At 41.2% G+C, this 24,767-nt stretch overlaps 2 protein-coding genes across 3 annotated transcripts; one reads left to right on the top strand and one right to left on the bottom strand.

Moving 5' to 3' along the window:
* Positions 1 to 45: 45 nt before the first annotated feature.
* On the bottom strand, positions 46 to 18,504 carry LOC135076059 (sideroflexin-2). Of its 2 annotated transcripts, none has more exons than XM_063970513.1 (9): positions 18,397 to 18,504; positions 17,717 to 17,877; positions 16,566 to 16,736; positions 13,106 to 13,307; positions 11,873 to 11,951; positions 4,293 to 4,380; positions 2,813 to 2,938; positions 2,344 to 2,391; positions 46 to 2,034 (listed from the first exon to the last, which is right to left on the bottom strand). In XM_063970513.1, the coding sequence occupies exons 2-9, from the start codon at positions 17,872 to 17,874 to the stop codon at positions 1,923 to 1,925; spliced, it is 984 nt and encodes a 327-aa protein (XP_063826583.1). In that variant the 5' UTR covers positions 17,875 to 17,877; positions 18,397 to 18,504; the 3' UTR covers positions 46 to 1,922. The 2 variants fall into 2 exon arrangements, with proteins under 2 accessions (XP_063826583.1, XP_063826584.1); XM_063970514.1 differs by lacking the exon at positions 18,397 to 18,504 and adding an exon at positions 18,119 to 18,329.
* Positions 18,505 to 19,589: 1,085 nt separating this feature from the next.
* Positions 19,590 to 22,492, top strand: LOC135076045 (PWWP domain-containing protein 2A-like). The gene is made up of 3 exons (XM_063970494.1): positions 19,590 to 19,741; positions 19,828 to 21,163; positions 21,320 to 22,492. Exons 1-3 carry the CDS (start codon positions 19,590 to 19,592, stop codon positions 21,479 to 21,481), a joined length of 1,650 nt encoding a protein of 549 aa, XP_063826564.1. The 3' UTR covers positions 21,482 to 22,492.
* The last annotated feature ends 2,275 nt before the right edge of the window (positions 22,493 to 24,767 follow it).

Below are 24,767 nucleotides of genomic sequence, written 5' to 3'. Positions count from 1 at the left end.
TTTGTTTTATTGGACTCCTTAAATTACTATAGTAAAAACAAATAGTTATGATCTATGATTTATTGTCTCATTGTGCAACAAAACATTAACAATCAGTCACACAAACAGTAAAATGTCTTATAACCATCACAGATAACGGTATTATTTAACAAGCAAAAAAAAGTTAAGCTAAAGCCAACAGACGCAGTTTCATTTTTTAAGAACTTGCCGCGACACTACTGTGCGCCCAAATGGCATTGTTTTAAGATACATATAAATACAAAATAAGAAATGCACAGCACATTAAAACCTTTAAACTAATCTTCAAAAATCACAAGAAAATACTTGAATTAAAAGCCAAATAAATAAACAAAATATTTGTACGGTGTTTAAGATTCATAAAATAAAAACACGCTTGATAAATGGCACAAAATAAAATAAAAATATTGAAAATACATAAATAGCCACTAGACTAGATTTCAATTCGGTTTCACACCCATCAGAATAATATAAACGGAATATATAAAAACACTCACAAGACTTAGTAAAGAATTTGGAATGTGATTATTTGATTACATACATAAACATTATTTAAAATAAGATAAAAAACCAGATCCGATAATAATTCGACATTGTAAATGAAATAAAAAATATAAAATTATCATACTTTCAATAAACGAGATAAAGTATACTTAAATTTAATGTACCTAATTATTCGATAGAATTATAAAATATAACGTAAAATGATCAATATAAAAAACAATATTATTCTTAAGCATCAACGAATGATTATTAAGTAACTTAAAAATTGCGTGAAACTTTGCCCTTATCACAAAAGTGAGCAAAAATGGTATAGTCCACGCTAATAGAAATCAGCAATTCTGTAAATAAAGTATGACAGAAAGATCGAACTGTCCCAGTATCCTCATACCGTACTTTATAAAAAAACATAACGCTCCTTCTGGCGTGGTCGGGTAAAAAAGAGGTTTACTCAAACTACAAGATACATGGACAGTTCGATGTCAATGTTTAAAAAAATACCTTTTTATTAGCGCGGACTATTCAATAAAGTAGGTTTTCTGGGCTAAGTTCACTTGTAGGAATTTATTGCAGCAAATTTTTGGGCCCCTAACGAAAAAAGTGTGCCCATTTATGTTTAGCACATTTTAATAACATTGCGTGAACAAAAACGTTAGGCGTTTTCCCCCAAGACGACTCTATAACGGTAACGTTATCGTTAACACTGGCTGGACGGCTTAGAATGCCTTAGCAAGCACAAAAGCATAGTATAATGTGTAGTAGACGTTTGAATTTTTTTTGATACAATTTCCGTACACTTCAGCCGTCTAAAGCAAAACGCCTATTAGCATAATTGAACAATTGACTTCTTTACTAAATCTTATCAACTAAATTACTATCAATTCATTTTCCTTAATAATTCACGCGCTAGTTAAATGTTTTTTGTTTTTTTTTTCTGGCGTTCTGCATTCAACTCGCGCGCGATATTTTCCCGACGACAATCTACAGAGTTGCCAGTTGTAAAAAGTGATATATCGGTAACGGTATTTAGTATTAATTAACGATTCAACTTTTTCTATTCACATTTTAGTTCACAATTTAGGCTCGGAAATTCGGAATCCAAGAGACATAATTTTATATTCAGTATGTTTTATCTTTCGGTACCTGATACAGTTGATTCTTCCTTTGATGAACGAGATAATTTTGTATAAGTATTTCAGTCTCATGATATCAACGTTTGACAGTATTTTGTATTTAGATTCACTAAAGAGAAAAACATCAGAATTTGAGTTTGAGAGAATACTCTCAGAATCAACCCCATAAGTACTCGCAGAATTGCCATTACCGATTTTTTTTACTGGCAACTCTAACCATTCTAGTATAATCTAGCCTACATTTTAACATAATACAATACTTTCACTTATTTACAATCCCTTGTTGAAGTATACATACTGCGGTGGTTTTCCGTCGGTGTTTTTCACAATTTCCTCGTACCTATCTTTTTCGAAACGCTGGATTGTATCGATGGATATTTTACTGTAAAATGTAGAACGTACGTTTAAATAACATATTCTATTGTAGTTTATTTAACGTTTGTTTGATTTATTTTACGATTGAAGGTCATAGCACACTTATCAACCTGGAAACGGATCGTAGCCGTATCGACTCGAGGCGGTCAGTATTCTTTGTATGAAACTCCATACTGCAACGCACACTTATCCGCACCGTAACGTAAACGCCTCGCCTCGCGGTTGATAACGCGGCGAAAGGCAATACGGTGTTGATCCCTTTCGAGGCTCATAAGTGTGCTATGACCTTGAGTTATAATAAAGGTGAATAACTTACCATCTTTGTGGGAATATCGCGCAGGCAGTAGGCACCATGAAGGTTAAGCTGAAAAGAAGATAACACTTTTAGTGATACCTTTTTATATACAAATAACCGTCTTCTCTTTCCCATGAATGCAACTATAGCCAGGATCTACAGTCTGACCTCCAATGAAGGTTGAATGTGATCAGAAGAATAACAGTATAATAAGAAGAATAAAACGTCCCCGCCCCTCTTTTGCTCGATAGACCAAGACAAGAAGATACATGGCAGTATTTGAATGTCAAAACGAGGATCGTGATTAATAGCGTTCCAATAGGGGCTGCCAATTTTTAAGGAAGTCCCGTTAACTCCTCGTGGTAAGCTAAATATGATTGTGTTATGAGTGGGTTCACCACTAGTCCAGCGGCGGGGTTCAAACCTCGGATATTGATTATAGTGGGACTTACGTCCAGCAGTGAACAATTAAAATACATAGTATACTCACAACATGCCCACAATAGCGGTCTGTATGCCGATGTGCGCCCAGCGAATGCGTTGCATCCAAGGTTTAGGTTCTAAACGCTCCATGATGACGGGTAGGAGAAGCATGCCCGGAGCACACATCACTATCCTGGAATTTAAAGTAACTTATGTACAATCAACGTCAAATAAACTGGTCATCACAAAAATCGACCCTCCCGCGACAAGCACTTTCAAACGTATGCATCCCCACTTCCCACCAATATTGGCACCATTTAAAAGCCTAGTTCTAAACTTCATTTCATTAAGGAAAGGTTTTTACCCCAAAAATGTGTCTGTAGAAGAATCAAGAGTCACTTCTTCAAAAAATAGGTAGTTACGCTTGAGCTAACTTTTATGGCTATAAAACTGTTAGTTGGGATTAATCGCTATCGGTTATAGAGGACACGTGAGATCATTATTTGGTTTTATAACCATAAAAATTGGTCTAATTGACCCCAGAGGTGAGCCCAAAGTGAGGTCTTTTTGCAAGTCACATTTATTGTAAGTATAAAATATGTTAATCGTTTATTAAGAAATTAAATGTGTTTTTCTTTAAGGATATTTATTGGGCTTTCAAATAACACCAATATTGTTGGGGCACCATGATTATGTCAGTAGAAACGAGTTTTCCTGTAAAACGTAGGTGGGCCGATTTTTGTGATGACTAGTGTAGTTCGTGACACCCAAAGTGGCCATCAATGACACAAGCGCCCAAAAAGTTGACAACACTAAAGCTTCAACCACACCAACGCGTGCAGATCGCCATTGCCGGTGCGATTACGGTGCGATCAAAGGCCAATGACAGGTCGCGTGAACTGTCATAGGTCGCGATGGCGATGGCGATCTGCACGCGTTGGTGTGGTTGAAACAACCTAATAAAATTCCAATGTAACAAAGACGTGTTACGAGCTTATTGGCTATTTGGGTTGTCACGAACTGCTTGACGCTGACTGTAGTGGTGAGTAGTGCTATTTTGCAGAAATATGCGATTGACAGTCTGATGTGCGGTGACAATTTACAAAATTAGTTTACGCAGTCGCAGCTTTTTATTAACTTAAAATCATTATCATCGTCATCTCAGCCATAGGACGTCCACTGCTTTTTTTTTATGTGACAGGAGGCAAACGAGCAGACGGATCACCTGATGGTAAGTGATTACCGTCGCCCATAGACACCCGCAGACCCAGGGGCGTTACAGGTGCGTTGCCGGCCTTTAAGGTAAAGATACGCTCTCCTCTTGAAAGCTTGCTGAACATAGGCGTCCCCCAATGCTTTCCATGTTACCCGGTTCGTAGCGGCCTGCGTCCAGCGCCTTCCTGCTACTTTTACGATGTCGTCTTATAAAATCATTTATATCTTTGATATTAAGTTATTTTGCCTACATACAGTCTGTAACAGAGAGTCGTCATCACCCTGTGTATTCCGCCTATTTATTTTATTATTTGTGTCTATTGTCTTCATACCTCGACGTCACAACTTGTGATATTCCTTTCACCGGAGCCAGCTGCGACTTGCCAATGATCTTGCCGTTTTCATCTGTCACGTCAAGTCCTGGAATAATAAAAGGTAGTTTTTAAACGATAACAAAATCTAGGTAATCTGTGTCTGAATACTAAGTGTCTGTTTGGAGCATAGTAGCTCTTAAATTAATGAACCGATTAAGAAGATTATTATCTGAAAGCTGACGTGACAATAAGAACCTTATTAGAGGTTTTTTTTTTATGCTAGACAAGGCAGGTATTTGACCACAATCGCACCTGGTGTTAAGTGAGATGCAGTCTAGGATGGTCCATATCTGCCCTGTAAGTGCCTATTCACTCTCGCCTTGAAAACGCCCGGATTATAGTGTTCAGGAAATACAGCAGCAGGCAGCGAATTCCAGTCCCTAGCTGTTCGCATTATAAACGAGTCGTCGAAACGCTTAGTGCGAGCCGGTGGAATGTCGACAATGTAGGGATGGTACGCTAGCCTGCGTCTGGTTCCCCGGTGATGGAAGGGGGCTGGTGGAATTAGGTCGTATAATTCCTTCGCACATTCTCCGAAGTGTAGTGTGCACGACGGACGGCCTCCGAATCGTACCGTAAAATAGTTGTAAATAATTGTTTCGTTTTTGTTTCATAGTTATTTCGTTTTATAAAGTTTGTATAGTTTAAATTTCGATAATTTCGTGATACAGTCCACTTTCTCTTAGTTGGTTCTCAATTAGTAATGTGTCGAGTCCTTAATTACTGATTAATAGGCGTATGTGGGACGTTGGAGATGTATAAATCATAGTTTATTTTAGAAAAACATAGAAATGTATAATTTGATAGCCCTTTGTTTTATGTATATCGATTAAACCTGTAATTTCGTCTAGTTATGTATGTCGAGTCATATTTATAATATGTAAATTAGATAGATAATTATGTGTAGATCTTTATAGTTATTTACTTTTAATTGGTGATAATCTTAATTAGCCATAAAGGCAATTAATGTAAAATAGTGTGGCCAAATGAGCCCTAATTTTTGTACAAATGATTTATTTGTAATTAGCCCTGTACCTGTGTACCTTTATTTACCTACCGAATAGTAAGAAGTAATTTGTCTGAAAATAAATAACATAGATTCCAAAGAATAGTGGAAGAGCTAATTAGAATCCGATAAGAATTAGGTCAAGGTCATAGTTAAAAAATAGGTCACCGAATAGATAAAAAACAGGCTCTCTATACGGTATTGCCGCCCAGGGGGGGTCTAAATTAGAGAGAGAGGGCAATAGATTTGCTGTTTCATTAGAGCGAGAGGTAGCTAGGTTTTCTCACTCTAATGAAAGTAAATAAATATCGGGGTGCCATCCGGACCCAGTCAGTTCCGCGTTTTCTCCTCAACAAGCTACAACACCAAGCTCTCGCCACTGCTCCGAGGAACCGGTCACAGTCTCAACCACAACCGAGTTATTATTTCTGCGCTCCCCGCCCCCTTCGTCTCGCTTTCCCGCTCGCGCTGCACCCCGCATCGCGCCGTGTCGGCGTACGGTATTCAGGGTCCGCACAGGGTTGCTACCCCATACCGTCCGGCACATTGGTCCATTCGGAGCCGGATTGGACACTTCGGCAGCAAAAGCGAGTGGGAAATTTCATCGGCTTCATAACCGGAAGCAAGGGGAGCGTAGCAAAATGCCGGTGACTCGGAGTAGAGGCAGACCCGCGGAGCCGATCGAGGCACAGGAGCGCCCTGAGGAGAGCGCTCCCGCGACCGCGTCACAGTCAGTGGCGGCCCCGAGGCCGTCAGCGCCGGAACCGGTGCGGCATATCGAGCCGCCCGGCTCCCCGTCGGAGGCGCCACCACCACCGCCAGCACCGTCGTCGCAACAGCAGCACGACGACGCAGCAAGAGCGTCGTCGACGAAATCAGACCGTGCGCGAAGGATCGCGCGCGCTAAACAGAAGATAGCCAGACTCAAGCTGGAGCTGGAAGAGGCCAGGCTTGCCGTCCTGGAGGAGGACAGCCAGGACGGCGAGTCGGTCGCATCGGGTGAATCGCTGGGCCAGGCGCGAGTGGCCGAGTGGCTGAATACAGTGCCGCCGCCACCGCCCGCCGCGCCGCTCAGTGCACCGCAACAGTCTACAGGCGTAGCACCGCCGCCCGGCGTGCCACATGCACCGCCGCCCGGCGTGTCACACGCACCACCGCCGCCACCCGGCGCGCCACACGCGCTGCCGACCGGCGTATCGATCGCACAGCAGCTCGCCGCGCCGCTATCGGGCGTGGCGCCGCCGCACAGCGTACAGTTGAAGCAATCGTCGTCATCGAAGCCGCCGCCAGCAGCAACGGGGTATCATCGGTCCGAGGGACAATTCGACCTTAACGAGCTGGCGGCCGCCATCGCGCAGGCCGCGCGCCCACATGGGGCCACGCCGCGATTCATCGGAGAACTGATGCCCTTCGGGGGCTCGCATCTCGACTGGCTCGCCTTCAGAGCGGGCTATCAAGAAACAGAGATACTTCACAGAAATCGAGAATACAGCCCGCCTGCGACGGGCTTTGAAAGGAAAAGCCAAGGAAGCGGTTAGCAGTTTACTCATAGTAAACACTAGCCCGGCGGAAATAATCGGCGAACTCGAGACAAGATTCGGCAGACCGGAGACGATTGCGCTCGCCGAGATCGAACGACTTCGCAACGTACAGAAGCCTACAGATGCGCCACGGGACATAATACAGTTCGCGAGTCGAATAAAAAACAGCGTCGCTACACTCCGCGCACTCCAGCAGCCGCAGTACATGTACAATCCGGAAGTGGTCAAGCAAGTGACAGAGAAGCTGACGCCGTCGCTGCGGTACCGGTGGTTCGACTTCAGCCGGGACCAGCCGCCAGAGGAGCCGGACCTCGTGCGCCTTCACCGCTTCGTGACCAGGGAGGCGGAGGCGTGCGGGAAGTACGCAGACCCCGAGCTCGTCGGCGGCGCCGAGGAGCAGCAGCAGCGCGCGGCGCCACGCAACCGGCCGCAGCGCGCCTACAACAGTCGGAGTGACAGCGAAAAGTGCGACAACAGAAGCGAAAAGTGTCCAGTGTGCAGTTTACCGAACCATAGCGCCGACAAGTGTAGAAAATTTGTGCGTGCGAACAACAGTGAACGATGGAGCATAGCGAAAGCGGATCGACTATGTTTCCGTTGCCTGAACCCCAGGAGAGGGGGGCATAAGTGTGAAGACCGTCAGTGTGGAGAGGACGGCTGTGAGAGGACCCACCACCCATTACTGCACTTCAAGAGACCCGAAGTGCCAGCCAACCGGAGTGAAACAGCGACAGCAGCAAACTCATCTGGAAAGTCAACCGTAAGTTTCCTCAAAATTCTACCAGTGACAGTGGTGGGCCCCAAGGCCAATATAGACACATTCGCACTATTAGACGACGGCTCGACAGTCACACTCATAGACGAAGACCTGGCTAAGCGCGCGGGCGCTACAGGACCCATAGACCCATTGAGCATAGAAGCTATAGCGGGGGCCCGAGTCACGCGTACCGACTCGCGACGAGTGAAACTTGTGCTACGAGGGCAAGATGAAGAGCACTCCCTGCGAGGCCGCACTATCAAGAACTTACGACTGGCGGCCCAGCACATTGACCGAGACTTGTCAAAATATCAACATCTTCAAGATATCGAAACGCGAGTGCGGTATGCGGAGGCGCGGCCCACTATCCTGATCGGGCAGGACAATTGGGAACTCCTACTGGCCAACGAGGTACGACGTGGCGCCGCAACAGAACCGGTGGCGTCCCGCACACCCCTGGGGTGGGTGCTCCACGGCTCAAGCAGCCGGAGCCTGGGGCACACAGTCCACCACGTATACAGGCTCAATGAAGAGAGCGACAATAGAATAGAAGAAATGATCAAGAAGCATTTCGCAATCGAATCGTTGGGCGTGACGCCCAAGAAAACGCGCGCCGACCCCGAAGAGCGGGCGCTTCGCATCCTGGAGAGTGAAACCATCAAGCTGCCGACAGCGGGCTACGAAACGGGCCTACTTTGGGCCACCGACCACCCCGAGCTGCCCAACAATTACGACCAAGCCTTGACGCGCCTACACAGCACAGAGCGCAAGCTGGACAAGCAGCCGGAGCTCGGGGCGGCGTACGAGCGGCAGATGACACAGCTGATAGAAAAAGGATACGCAGAGGAAGCCGCCACCGCACCATCGACCACCGGGCGCATCTGGTACCTGCCTCACTTCCCGGTGCTCCATCCAGCCAAGCCCGGGAAGGTGAGGCCAGTCTTCGACGCCGCCGCTCGCACGAAGGGTACGTGCCTGAACGACCACCTGCTGTCGGGTCCGGACCTCCTGCAGTCGCTGCCGGGGGTGCTGATGCGCTTTCGCCAGCACGCCGTCGCCGTCGCCGCGGACATACAAGAGATGTTCCTGCGAATACAAGTGCACGAGAAAGATAGAGATGCGCTGCGCTTCTTGTGGCGCTCACACCGGCGGGAGGGACCGCCCACAGAGTACCGGATGAAGTCGGTCATCTTCGGAGCAGCTTGCTCACCGTGCACGGCGTTGTTTGTCAAGAATCACAACGCCGAGCGTCATCGGGCCGACCATCCGGACGCAGCCGAAGCCATCGTGCGTCATCACTACATGGATGATTGTCTCCAAAGTTCCGAAACAGTTGAAGAAGCGGTATGTGGCTCTGTCCACATGCCTCACCACCCGAGCCGTGCACCTGGAAGTCGCGGCCTCGCTCTCCACCGACTCCGCCGTCCTCGCGCTGCGCCGCATGATGGCGCGCCGAGGGCAACCCTCCGAGACCGGCACCAACCTGCGTGGTGCCGACGTCGAGCTCCAGCGGGCCGCCCTCCAGGCGAGCCGGCAGGAGGCCGCCAACCACCTCATCAGATGGCGCTACATACCACCGAGCGCACCGTTCATGGGCGGGGCGTGGGAACGCCTCGTCCGGTCCGTCAAGGACGCCCTCAGTACCGTCCTGCGCGAGCGTCACCCCCACGAAGAGACGCTCGCCACTCTGCTTTGCGAGGCAGAATACACAGTCAACAGCAGACCACTGACCCACGTGTCAGTGGACCCCGACGACGCCGAAGCCTTGACCCCCAACCACTTCCTACTCGGGGGGTCGGGCCGCATCCAACAGCCGGGGACGTTCACCGAAGCAGACGTCGCCAGCCGCCACCACTGGAGGCGAGCTCAGCGGCTAGCCGACGAGTTCTGGGACCGCTGGGTCCGAGAGTACCTGCCGGAGCTCCAACACCGGCGGGAGCCGCACGGGAGCGGAGCACCGCTCAACATCGGCGACCTCGTGCTCATCGCCGACTCCAACCTGCCACGCAACGTGTGGCCCCGGGGGCGCGTCGTCCAAGTCTACCCTGGGCGCGATGGCATCGTGCGCGCCGCCGACGTCGCCACCCGCACCGGAGTCCTGCGCCGCCCCACCAAGAAGCTCGTCGTGCTGCCCACATCGACCGTCGTGACACCGAGTGAGGTGTAGCGCCGAGTCAACCAGCGCTACACGGCGGGAGAATGTGCACGACGGACGGCCTCCGAATCGTACCGTAAAATAGTTGTAAATAATTGTTTCGTTTTTGTTTCATAGTTATTTCGTTTTATAAAGTTTGTATAGTTTAAATTTCGATAATTTCGTGATACAGTCCACTTTCTCTTAGTTGGTTCTCAATTAGTAATGTGTCGAGTCCTTAATTACTGATTAATAGGCGTATGTGGGACGTTGGAGATGTATAAATCATAGTTTATTTTAGAAAAACATAGAAATGTATAATTTGATAGCCCTTTGTTTTATGTATATCGATTAAACCTGTAATTTCGTCTAGTTATGTATGTCGAGTCATATTTATAATATGTAAATTAGATAGATAATTATGTGTAGATCTTTATAGTTATTTACTTTTAATTGGTGATAATCTTAATTAGCCATAAAGGCAATTAATGTAAAATAGTGTGGCCAAATGAGCCCTAATTTTTGTACAAATGATTTATTTGTAATTAGCCCTGTACCTGTGTACCTTTATTTACCTACCGAATAGTAAGAAGTAATTTGTCTGAAAATAAATAACATAGATTCCAAAGAATAGTGGAAGAGCTAATTAGAATCCGATAAGAATTAGGTCAAGGTCATAGTTAAAAAATAGGTCACCGAATAGATAAAAAACAGGCTCTCTATACGGTATTGCCGCCCAGGGGGGGTCTAAATTAGAGAGAGAGGGCAATAGATTTGCTGTTTCATTAGAGCGAGAGGTAGCTAGGTTTTCTCACTCTAATGAAAGTAAATAAATATCGGGGTGCCATCCGGACCCAGTCAGTTCCGCGTTTTCTCCTCAACAAGCTACAACACCAAGCTCTCGCCACTGCTCCGAGGAACCGGTCACAGTCTCAACCACAACCGAGTTATTATTTCTGCGCTCCCCGCCCCCTTCGTCTCGCTTTCCCGCTCGCGCTGCACCCCGCATCGCGCCGTGTCGGCGTACGGTATTCAGGGTCCGCACAGGGTTGCTACCCCATACCGTCCGGCACATGTAGCCTGTAGAAAACCGTTAGGTTGTTTCGGATTGGGTCGGTATGTTTTTAGTTTTTATTTTTAGTATCGTTGGGTGGAGCGTATGGATAATATTCATAGCTTTATCTGTAATGCACCTAGTAACATTTTTGTACGACCTTTATTAAAACTTGGCACTAGCATTGCATTCGCAGCAAATCGTTAGTTATTTTCGGAATTCACGAAAAGACTGCATGATCTGGTGAAACTATGAAAACTGAAGAAAACTGGGACAAACAATAAAATAATGTTATAGATCAGAATATTACATTGACTATAATTTATTTAAATCTAGCAGCAAGCGCAGTCTAAAACAATGTCAACTATTCAGACTATACAGGGCGATTTTGTTATCAGTATCCAAATTTTTTAAATTAACCCTATAGAACAATTTAAAAACCGGCCAAGTGGGAGTCGTACACGCGCACTGTGGGTTCCGTACAAACCTGTAGGTTTATAACTTTGATTTTATTACAGCTTAAAGGTATAGACCTGAGTATTTGATATGTGAATTTCAATTTAATACATGTTTATGAGGAAAGGAGTAGTAACTTTTTTATTATTATTTATTGAAAGATACTACTTTCTAGATCTTGTTCAAACCAATTTTCAATTGAAGTTTGCATGGTAATGTACATCATATATTATTTTAAGTTTTATCATTCTTTTATTTTAGAAGTCAAAATGTGTGTATGTATTTTGCTATGAACAAAGCAAATTATCCACGTTAGCTAATTTTGAAACCGCGCGCAGCGGATAAAAAATAATTAAATACTTAAGAAAAAAAACTGTTTTTTACGTAAATCAATTAAGTTACTGATTCTGAGTCGTTCCTAAAAATTTGGATACTGATAACAATATAACTGTATTTTGTTATCAGTATCCAAATTTTGTTGCAAAATTACTATTATAGCAGCTACACAAGATGTCACGGTGTTTACACGTGCCATCGTCTGCACAATAAACATCTACAAATTGAAAATAAAATGGACACAAATAACATACCGAGCAAAATCTCGTTCTGCCTCATCAAAGGAATGTTCACCCAGTTGGCTGCTGCCACTGCTACGAACGGCACGAAACGCTGTAAACAATAATCGCTGGTTATTTCAACAATAACTACGTTTAGCGGTAAACAACAATAAATCGTTGTTAAACAAAAACACTGTTTATTAAAATTAATTGATTAATAAAGTAAAAAAACATTGCTATTGGACCTTGTCATGACGCAATAAAGATAAAAAATGTCTGGCTTAATAAAAATAACTGGCCATTCTCTGTTAAAAAAATGATAAAGATATTCATCAGATCATTAAGTCTACTGCAAAAGACCGTCTCTAATTTATCAGAACCAAAAGGAGGATTTGTCCTACAATACTCACGCTGGCCAGGCATTTTTTTGCCCAGGAAAATGGCCAATTCATCACCATCACCTACAGCTACAATGTGGGGCTCGAACCCACTAAAACCTGGGGTATTCCCTCTGCCGCATAGTGGTCGGCGCCTTGGGTACTAGAAACGACCAAGGCGCCTTCCGTGAACGTCCCGCCCTACACGGGACCCAACACGCCCCCACTTAATGGGGGGCCGACAGGATTAGCCGGGACCACGAGGCCAATCCCGTCCGAGGACTGATGTTCGCTTATTTTGACATTAGTATCCTCTGAAGACATGGGAAGAGTGGGCGTAGTCTTATTCTACTCTGTCTAAACCACATTGTACTGTAATTGCTATCTAGCGCTAAGGAAGAGGAAAGTTATTTTGTGGTTACCTATTTACTGCTATTGTTGGGTTCTTAGTCCAATAGGCTAGATGACAAAATTTCAATTATTTGTCCATCAGACAGATAATTAGAAAATATTAGACTCATATTTTTTATTTTCTTTCATAATTAAATATTAACAGTGCTACATCGAGTTGAAATGGCGCGATACGTCACGCTTGAGTAGAATTTTTACTCCAAAGTGACGTCACGCGACATTTCAACTCAATTTAATACTGTAATTATTCGATTATGGTAAAAATAAAAAATATGAATCTAATATTTTCTAATAATTATCTGTCTGACGGACTAAATAGAATTTCGATTTCAGTACCCAGTCATCATCCCTATTCTAGAATACAATAAAGGTGATTACAATAAAGACGACGTGACGTCGCGACTCGCGACACACTACTTTAAACTTTATGTGATAATGAATGAAGAAATAAAAATAAAGGAAAAAGAAAGATACATACCGCTAATATAGGGTTTTTAGCCCGCTTCTGGACCACAAATTTGAACGTGAGCGCGGTGGCCATAGCCGCAGACGTGGCCGACACGTAAGCCACGCCCATTTGTGTCGTCGTCAACGGCGAGTTGGCGTTACGGTTGGTGTAGTTCACCAACGCGTTGAACGACTGGTTGACCCACTGCCAGAAGACCACTGCTGTTGCTGTTCTGTGAAATGTCGAAAGTTTTTGCTATTAGGCTGTTTAAATGCGCCTATACATAGACCTTACCACTGCTTTGGGAGTCCCAAAGCAGTGGTAAGGTCCCACCGTCCCAAATAAGTGGGAGATTAATGCCCGTTTTCACCATCAATCCCTAATATTAAGTGACCCCTATGGTAACAATTAACAGGATTTTTTTTTTACATAGGAGTCACTTAAAAATTAGGTATTCATGGTGAAAACGGGCATAAATGTTTTTGAAATCTTTATGCCCGTATCAGCCAAATAACGTACACTGCTGGATAAAAGCTTCCCCCAAGGTTTTCCATAACGACCGGTCCTGCTGCCCGGATCTAGGTTCTTCCCGCGACCTTCACCAGATCGTCAGTCCACCTAGTGGGAGGCCTGCCCACGCTACTACGTTTACTGGCTCGTGGTCGCCATTAAAGAAATTTTCTGCCCCAACTGCCATCATCTCTACGAGCTATGTGCCTCGCCACTGCCACTTGATTTTAGCAATTCTGCGATTCTTAATTGTAAAAGATAAAGATAAAAGATCATTTATTCACCTTTTTTATTGTATTATTGTATTATTATTGTATTATTGTAGAAATCTATACTAATATTATAAATGCGAAAGTAACTCTGTCTGTCTTGCCTTCACGCCCAAACCACTGAACGGATTTTGATGAAATTTGACATAGAGATAGTTTGAGTCCCGGGAAAGGACATAGGATAGTTTTTATCCCGGTTTTTGAAACAGGGGCGCGCGCGATAAGTTTTTCTGTGAAAGACAAAAATCCACGAGGGCGAAGCCGCGAGCGGAAAGCTAGTCTTGAATAATCTCTTTAAAACCTTGTTATTTAAGAAAAATATTATCGAGACGTGGACTCCTTTAGCCGATGCCGATCGATAAGGACTTGAACCAGCAACCGAGACTAGCGAGTGCCATGACTTCTTAGACACGTGACAACGGCGCACGCGCATGTAAATTACGGCCTAGCCTATTAGCGACATATTCATTGTTTGAAAAAAAGCTAATTAAGTAGGTAAATAAAAGTCGATTTGACTAATCATTCAAAAGGCAACTTTGTAACTCATTGTGAAGAGTTCATCGCACTGATTTGTTTGCAGCTTTATTTTTAACACTGTCTAAGTGCGTAGCGAGAAGAGGTGTGTCCGATTGGCATTTTCTCAAGCAACCTTGGACTATTTCGAGTTGAAACGTAGTACTCGAGTTTAGTTCATCGTGATTGACATCAGATGATACTCACGCCTCAGCAATGACTAATGACAACATTTTGTTACTTATTTCCTGTAATTTAGGTACCTATTCAAAACAATTTACTGAAAGTGTTAATAATATTGCGTCAGTGACGTAGGTATGATCGACAATACATCCATTGCCCATCCACTAATATTATAAATGCGAAAGTAAGTCTGTTATCTTTTTACGGTTAAACCACTCAACCGATTTATATGAAATTAGGTATAGAGAAGGATGCAGGCCACTACCAGCCGATCTAGTACCTTAATATGTAAGTCTAGATATTAGCACGTCACTACCTTGTTTAATATACCACGCAATCTTGTATACCCATTCTTATGATACACCATACAAGAATGCATGGTAAATTCAGTGAACTGCTCCTGAATCGAATGTACCTACTACTACTATTTCTATTTATTTATATTAACCGGCAGACAGTGGTGACTGAGTTTGTTGCGGCGCTTCTTCTCAGCACTTGCCAAATGTTGGTCTCGAAGCGCTGGTAGGGTAAAAAGATTATGAGACATGTAGAGGCTCCTTAAGAGCATATGACGATTTGTAAGAACTATTTATTAGTCTAAACAAATAAAGAAATTTTGACTTTGACTTTGACTTTGATCAATATGGAAATCACTGAGGGAGGCCTATGTTCGGCAGTGGACGTCCTATGGCTGAAATGATGATGAGGTATAGACTATAGAGATAGTTTGAGACCCAGGAAAAATAGGATAGTTTTTATCTCGGTTTTTGGAAACAGGACACGCTCGCGACTAACGCCCGTATTCACAAACGATGCTTGCTTAAGTGAAGCAGCAAATCGAACGCACAGCGTTGAATAGAGCTCTGTAATTGGTTCGTGTGTCACTCTGTGCGTCCACGCGTACTGTGAGACCACATAGTAATGTTTGTGAATACGAGCGTAAGTTTTCCTGTATCAGAAAAAAAATAAGGTGGGAGAAGCCGCGGGCAAAATCTAGTAAGACTATAGGTAATTATTCGCACATTCGTCATTCGAACATCCGATCCTGAACACGTATTTGTATGTATAACTGAATACATAAGCTTGGCAACAGAAAGATAATATTGTCTGTAGCGATCATTTTACCGTTTTTGAATCAGACGCAGTTTAAACAACATCCAGTCTTTGTAACTCTGTCTGTACACATTTATACATTCATATTCATTGTAGGGAGATGAAAAGGGTCACGTACTCACGACAGATAATATTATAAAAGGGGGAGTGGAGATTTGTATGAAAGTCGTATGTTTTTGAAGTAGAGACTTGAAATTTAAAATGTATGCTCTAGAGATGTTTAGAACGGATTTTACGAAACTCGACCACCTCTAAGGCCGGCGCCACACTTGACGGAAATGTCGGGGGTCTTTCGCCAATACAAGCTACTGCTATTCGGCGACGGCATTCCCGTGAAGTGTGGCAAAGGCCTAAGGGGGTAAAACGGGGTCCACGCGTAGGAAGTCGCGGGAGGCCCGCTAGTAATATTATAAGCCAAGAGCTAGGCTTAAAAAGTCTTAAACAGCATCAAAAAGAAACAGCATTAAAAATTCTCAACAAGCAAAATTGTTTACCACAATAATATGATTCATTTTTTTCAATAAACAAAATTACGTACATAACTAGAATTTATTTCATTGTTATTTGTAATAGTGGAACTTACTTCACATGTGGTAAACAATAGTCTATCACATTGTTTTTCTAGTACTGAAACTTACTTTAATTAAAGTACTAAACAATTTAAGTGCAAAAACTTTTACCATTAGTTTAGCGCATGTTTTAGGTAAAATTGTGTGTAAGACCCAGTGAAAATCCAGTGTGTTCATGAAGTAATCATATCTATCAATATCCATTAAATTAAATAACAAAATAAGTCACATCATCATCATCATTTCAGCCACAGGACGTCTACTGCTGAACATAGGCCTCTCCCAATGATTTCCATATCGCCCGGTTGGCAGTCACACATTCTAAAAACTCACCTATACCACTGCAGCATAGCTCCAGTGATGAGGCACCCTCCTGGCATCTGGAAGGACATCCGCCCGAAGACATTCTGCAGTTCACCGCTGTCAGGGTGGAAAGCTGACTCGTATAGCTGTTTAGCTCGGACCACCTCTTCTATGGTGGTGCCTTTGGGCTCTTGGCCTGTTCTAGGAGAAAAGTAATAGTTAAGTACAGACATTGACAAGGCTTGAAGAACAGATGGTGGGGTTAGGGGGCGTCCATTAATTACGTGAGACAATTTTGGCAAATTTTCAACCCCCCCGCCCCCCTTGGTGAGATTTAGTGAGATTTTTCCAGACCCCCTCCCCCTCCCCACAATCTCACGTGAGATTTCTTAAAATACATATTTGCAATGTAAGGGTTAGCTTCGATTAGGATTTCATAAGTATAAAAAAACCATTTCTTCTAATTTCTTTACTTTTTAGACGGTTTAGCTCCAACTTCGATTGCCCTCGACGAACCTATGGACAAAGTTGGCAAACGAATTTTTATGGCGTCCTCCCATGCCATGCAGCATGGGAGGACGTTTTCTCGGAATTTGACCCTTTTTCTTGCTGAAAAAAATTACGTGATATTTAATGAGACCCCCCCTCTCCCCTACGTGAGATTTAGTGAGGTTTTTCTTGACCCCCTCCCTCCCCTAAACGTCTTACATAATTAATGGACGCCCCCTTAGGTGTCATTCATGGGCGTACCCAAGGGGAGGGGGGGCAGGGGGCAGCTGGCCCCTCTAGAAGTCACTTTGAAGGAACTAAGTTAAACTATCTGACCTATAAAATCTGACAAGCCAGAGGCTGAGTATGACTTGCCTTGCCTCCCACTAGGCCAGAAGCTGGGTACCCCCATGGGGTGCCATTGATAAGCCCCAGTTTTTGTGTACAAGGGCAATTTGGTCACTTATCTAAGCCTCTGGTTAAGTTAACAAGGGTGATTCTTGTTTACTTTTTAAATAAGCATGCTGTCTGGTGATTTATAGGCAAGATCACAACATTTATTATTGATAGAAAAGGGTAACAAAAGTGTGATTTTGAGGAGCATTTTCTGCCATCTATGAGGTGCATAGAATCATTTAGCTACAAACTAGTCACATAGTTTAAAATATTTAGGTTCAAATATTGCTACTTACTTATACTTTATATATAAATCCTTGGCTTCATGTAGTTCCTTTTCAGGCACAAGTGACAGTAGGGGGTTGGAAATAAATGCAAAATGCCGGAATCTCCCATAAAAGGTGCTCTGGTCCCATAATGGCTGAGTGATGTCAATCCTTGCTACAGCTGACATTTTCTGCAATAAAAATTTGCTGTTAACTCCAATATAGGTACATGTAGATTCTTAATAAATAACACTAAACTTATTTGTGTCTGCTTTAATTTTCATTTACACTGAACTAAGTAATTACTAGAAAAACAAGTCTAGATAAGTACAAGAAGATTTTTAAGTACATCAATATCCTATTCCTTATCCAAATACAAAGTGCAAAAACAATATCAGAAGACAGAAAACTGGTTTTATTGCGGCTTATTACCTTGAAACATAACGCTTGTTAGAGAAGTGTTGAAAAAAACTATTATTGAGTCTCAAAGCTTTTTCACGGATGACTATTGAAGTATCTAAACTAATTATGGATAAATCGCTAGAATCTTTACATCATTATACTGTACAAATAAGACTGAATAAATTAAATAAGTATGTAACTAATTTATAGCAGTTTAAAACGTAAAATAGAAGTTATGTAAGTCGTAAATGCATTCCTTAATCTCCAAAGTTGACAATAATACTATGAGTATGTGAAAGTGTACTTACAATTTGTTATTATTGTAATTTTCAACAAATTCGGAATTAATTTAGGTAAAATAATTTGAAATTATCGCGATTCACGTTCACGCTAATCCAACAGCTGACTGCATTTGACAGTAGAGATGAGACGTATTTACTAGAACAGATCCACACACTAGGTATTTTACAGTACTAGGCGGCACCTATTCCATTTAAAAAAATACTTGATCCACCTAGTATTTTATAAATTACACGATTTCCGACCCTAACCTGAAAGTAATAGAGGTTATTATTGCGTAATCCGTAGTCGTGTATTACGCGCACCTAGTATTTCTCGCTAAGCTTATGTGCGAACGTAGAGATTCACTCCGTCTCTGTCTGACCAAGCAAATTTGAGCGCGACGAAGCAAACGCACACAAACGTAGTCAAACCATATTCATGTAAATAAGAAAAAAGTATGTAAATATTTTTATGAAATTGATATCTTTTAAATACGCCACCTTTTAAGTTGACAGTCCAAAGCCTGTTGAAGTATGAAGGGAGGAATTATTATTCAATTTCAAATTGCATTATTCATACTACGGTTGTATCTTTTCAAAGAAAATTGTATTTTAAAGTCATATTACTTGGATTAGTCCGCACTAGTCGCGTCAAGTATGCTAAATTACTATGTACTAGGTGGAACAGGTATTTGGATCGAGTATTAATAAATACTTGGAATAGGTGCACCTAGTATCAAATTTACCTAGTATAACCCATCTCTATTTGACAGGAGGAGGCGCTCGAGAGCAAATTTGACATTCCGCCCGATTGACAGATTTTTTTTTAAATGAAAATACCTAATACCGGTACTAAAATAACGACCGATAATAATAATAAAAGCAAAAAAAAACGCTAAATTGACCTGAAAGTACGCAACTCAAGAACTCAATACTTCACTCTGATTCACAAGTTTTCTGAGACCATTTTTCTATCACAATCTAATTTGAAAATCGTTGTAAAATAACAATAACAACATTATAATTTCAAGAAACAAATCTATCAGCAAATTCAGATTTGATTGACTGTGACTGAAGGAAAAGAAAGAAAATCTTATTAAAATCTTACATACAAAAATCTACTACGGAAAATGCTACGGAACCCTAGAAGAAAAGGAAAATATGAACTTGATTGATTGAATGAACGAAAACTGAAAGGTTTTTTTTTTTCAATTAAAAATATGGCGGCTGTCGTACCATCAGCCGATATGACGATTCAGAAGAATTCTCAAATTTTAGTTAATGTGGAAGAAGCTTTGGCTGATTTGCTCGTCGTGTCTTATTGCAGTGAAAATAAAAAGTTTCAAGGTGTTCTCCTAGATTCCAACAAAGGGTAGGTAACATAAATACAAGTGTTGACTTTATCGATTGATGGTTGGAATTCCCAGTATTTACCCTAATTTACCCGTGTTTTTGCAGTAATCTGCCTTTTGGAGTCTATAGTCTTCATCCAGCATTTACTAAAAAAGCAGCTGATACCCAAAATGAACAAGATAAGCTCTATTCTGCTAGCCAAAGATTTTCGTATCAAGAGCCTCAATACGCTTCAGAAAATGACCAGAAGTCTAAAAAAATTGGACCCAAGGGCAAAGCACAACAAAGGCAAAAGATGACGGTACGACTTCGACCGAGAAAGGTCTTGTGTTCCAATTGCCAAGGGATTTGCAACGAAAACAGTGAAAATGTGGACGTGTCTAAAAAACGCAAATTAGATTCCGATGACGATGTGCAAGACTCTGAGTCATCGCATCACGGGAAAAAGTACCTCGTGGGCAGCATGCTGATTCCCAAGCTATCACGATTACACCCTAAGGAAATATCAAATGCTATCAAAGGTGGTTCCAAAAATTCTAATAAGACTAGTGAAAAGACTAATAAACTTAAAAGTGAGAAACCTGCTGATGATGAAGGAGTGACGCAAGAACTTGCCTTTGTCAGTGTTCCTGAAGGTGACGATTGCCTCAGGCCTGACTCAAAGGACGACAGTGATGAGGCACCATTTAGTTCCATGTTCTCAAGTGCTCGCACCCTCAAAATATGTTTCGGGGAAGGCGAAGGCACTGTTGTGAAAATACCACCACTATCAGGAGAGTTCAATGAAGATTCCGGAGTTTCCTGTGATATGGCAAAACCTACTAAACCAAATGCAAAATCATCAAAGAAAGCCATGAAAAAGGCAAAGAAATATGCTAAAAAACAAAGCCCAACAGAAACAGATCCCTGGATGGAACAGTCTCCTAAGCATGTAGGGGCGTTGTCTCCAAGAAATGTTTCAAACCAACCCACAACAGATCCGTTAGAAAAAAAACACAGAATTAAACACAAGAAAAAGTACAAAGCCCAGAAAAAACGTGATGAAAACACAAGTAAATGTACAGATAGTGAATCTATGGACTATTTTAGTGATATAAAGGACCACTGTTTAAATCAGAAACTGTCAATTAGCTTGCGAAGACTCAGCGGTGACTCATGTGAGAATAAAAATGAGAAAGATGGCTTGGAGAGTGACTCTGATGACTGTGAGAGTGAGGTAGTGCCAGATTTTCCTGCCAATGGGCCAGAGGGCAGTGGAGGGCGTAACATACGGGTGTCTCCAGGGGACGTGGTTTGGGGCAAGGTGGTGGGTTTCCCCTGGTGGCCGGGCCGCGTCCTCAGTATCTCTCCGACGTCACGAGCACACGTTGCGTGGTACGCTTCTACTACATCGTCAATGATGCCATGTGATAGTTTGAGTCCATTTTTAGAAGATTTTAAGGTTAGTAGCATGTCTTATTTTTAGGATTTTCCTTCAACAGTGTACATACTTTACATACCACATTCTTTGTTGTCAGGACTGTACCAATTTGAACAAAGTTAAACAAGCATGTACAGGTGATGTTTTTCTTACGACTATGTTTATATTCAATTTCAGATACGCTTTAAGAAGAAAAAGAGAGGTCCATACAAAGAGGCTGTGAAACAAGCAACGCTAGAAGCAAAAAGATGTGAATCTCATATGAGTGATCCGCTAGCCAGTCCTACGCACCCGAACCTCACTGCCATGTCACCCCGTGCTATAGATGTGTTCTCGTAATTTACTAAGGTATTTGGTACGAATTTATTCAAATTGATGTGATATTATATGGACTTGGTTGTCTGCACAAATAACGGCTGGAGCCATGCCAAAGTGAACTATGAGTTCTGTGTTATATAAAAATTTATGATTTATGTTATATTTTTTATGTATTGTATAGTCAAATGCACACTTGCAATTTTGTTTCAGCCTATTTGTAAACATTTATACAGGTACGTTCATAGTCAAAAGTGAAGATGGACATTTGACTATACACATCATACATTATTTTAGTTATGTTATATTTTTTATAATCTTTTTTCTGACAAATTAAAATTATGATACTTGTGATAATAAGGCCACTAAAATAGTGTTTGTAAATATATAAGTTTTCTAAAGGCTAAAGATATACATTTATTTGATTTGGTATGGCCCCAGTAACAGGCCAATATGAAACCATTAAAATTTATGAAATAATGTGACTTACATTTACAGAAGATTTATTCCAATATTATTAGAATCATAATGGCCTGTAAATTGTACTTTAGATCTTAGGTAAACTAGGTGATTAAGAAATTAATTAGGCCACTAATTTTGATTTGAAGAACCTGTAATGTTTAAGGATCATAGACAATTACTATTGTGTGATGAAGTAAGACTACTGCCAGACGAAACTCTTCCTTATCAACTATGACTTTCCAACTATCCCACCATGGAATTCTGAGTACCAAGGGTTTTGTGACACTAAGAGCTATCCATCCATGTAATAAAATGTATACGCAGATGTAAGGAGTTTCCTCAAAAGTTTATCCCAAAAGGGATTTGTACTTCATCACAATTTTTGTCTATGGCTTGCAGTTAAATCTGCAACACCTTAGCATTGTAAATTGGCAATGAAGTTCTTTATTGCGGTTCCAAACTTTAAAACAATTACAATTTTATTTTTGAATCTCTGCTACATAAAAATTATGCAATTCTAAATGTGCGTAGACTTTTATTTACTAAATACTCCTTCGTTGTACAGTCAGGAGCAAAATAGGAGGATCATATGTATATTTACACATTTTAGTAACAATAAACATTCAATGAACTTTTTCAGGAATAAAAAAAAATGAATTAAGAATTATACGTCAAATGTATTCTTCAAAATAATGTAGTAAATTCAACAACTGAAAGTTTCGTGAATTCCCATGGAGGACTCTTGCCGTTTCGTGGTTCCAGGGCTTTTTCATATGAGTTTTTTTGCCAATACTTAGGTATCTCTCTTTTACTTATTCATGTACTGAAAATTAAATTGCATCATTAATTATCTCTGTATACATACAAAAACAACAGTAAAGGAAGTCGGTTAACAAGTGTATCAATTTAGCCTTTATAAAAGTGAGGGTATATTTGTAAATTGAAGTAACTACTCTTAAGTAATTTCTCTTGCTTTTATTACAGTTCAAATACTATGCAACTGAATAAATACACATTTTTTTCATTTATATTATTCAACTCTTTTTTGCATGTTTATTTAGTTCATATTACTTGCTATGTATTTTCAATGTATGACGGCATGACGCGTTCTAAAGTGTAAATGCATTTAGCTCATGCATAGGAATGTAGGAATGCTCATAAGTTTTCTGACTGTTGTGAATGTGCAATAAACATCTTGACACGTATTTAATGCTGATAAAAATAGACCGTACCTTTACATTAAATACGGTGGTCTTTACGTTAAATATTGTTTAATTTGGATACTCTATGACTTAAATTAAGTATGTTAATATTATTTTCAAATCACAGTTTTATAACACTGCTATCGCCATTCCTTAAAAATACCTCTTGGTTTTGATTAACGTTGTTATTTTATTGAAAAAAAATGTAATGTTGTTTTTTATTATAGTTTACAAAAATATTCCCTATTTTGCAGTATTATAAGTTTTTATAAGCTGGTAATATAGGCTCAGGTGTATGTGGAATTGCTATAAATGTTTACCTGTCTGACAAAATTATGAATTTAACCGAAAATGTGTACCTAAATGAAATGTTTAACCTTCAGAACCAAGAGATTCGAGTTGATTTTGTTATTTAATTTTAAGGGATATTTTACTTTATACTGTTTAAAGTTTAAATGATGCGGTTTAGGAAAATGAAGTATAAGATTCTGAATTTAATTTTTATGTACCTATTGTAATTTAAGTAAGGTTGATATTTAATGAGCAAGAGTCCACTTATGTACTTAAGGGTGCTTCCTCAACAGAAGCATTCTTGAAATGCAATGTTTTGTTTGTAAAATAGTGAATCAAATCTTGTTAATTGAATGCTCCCAATGAGAGAGTGCCCTAATTATTTAACCTTGCTTAAATTCACGTATTTTTTAAGCTGACTGTCTGTTTTAATCTGAAAAAGGGTTTGAACGTAGTTGTCAGTGGGAGGAGCTAACGAGAAGCATATTATAATCGTTCAATAATATAGCAAATAGTTGGTACAGAAGTGGTTTAGATGGATTTGTTGTCATCTAGGATAATCTGCCATAGAATCGAAAGATTTTATTATGGCTTTGGACGAACAGTCAGCTAGACGCATAGTAGGTAGCGATGTGCGCTTAAATTGGTAATTTTCTCAAATCCATAGGTTTCTAAAATTTTAAAAAAGTGTACTGCCAACTTTTAAAAATCTAAATAGACATCTTGGTTTCCTGTTCATTACTTTTTGGACTTACACTACAACTGTTATGTACAATCCGTTAAAACCTATATGCCTGCATGTCCAACTTGCAAAAAGCTCTATTTTTATTTGTGTATTCTTGTGTAGTGAGTGACCAATAATGTGTAAATGAAGTTCTGCCAAAGACAAGATCTTTGTCATAAAATTTACTGGCGATTTATATTAAACGTAAGTTTTATTGTGGTACCTAAATAAATGTAGTTTGCTGCGATGTATCGGTTTATTACTACAGGAACTAAGTATATTTTTAAATATAGAAATAAGCGGACCAAATTGTTTTATTTCTAAGCTCTAATGCAAAGCAGGATAGTAAACCTAAACAGACCGACCAGAAGTCATTTAAAAAAATTGGAGCTTGGGTTTTTTGACGATGATCGAGTTGCCCAAGCCCAACTTAAAAATCAGATGGAATTAGTGCTAAATTAAGGTGCGCGTGCACGGGTGACTTGTCGCCGTGGCCGTGACCGTGACAGTATGTTTCCCTTTGGCGTCCGTACATTAGCGAACGGACTTTTAACCTCACTCTACAGTGGCTCCAAATGGTAAGCGCAAATACGGTGGGCTTGGGCATCATTATTTTAAAATCGCAAGTATA

This window comes from Ostrinia nubilalis, chromosome 11 (genome assembly GCF_963855985.1).
Source record: "Ostrinia nubilalis chromosome 11, ilOstNubi1.1, whole genome shotgun sequence".
In the NCBI taxonomy this organism is placed as follows: domain Eukaryota; kingdom Metazoa; phylum Arthropoda; class Insecta; order Lepidoptera; family Crambidae; genus Ostrinia; species Ostrinia nubilalis.
This window is presented reverse-complemented; position numbering and strand designations above follow the sequence as displayed.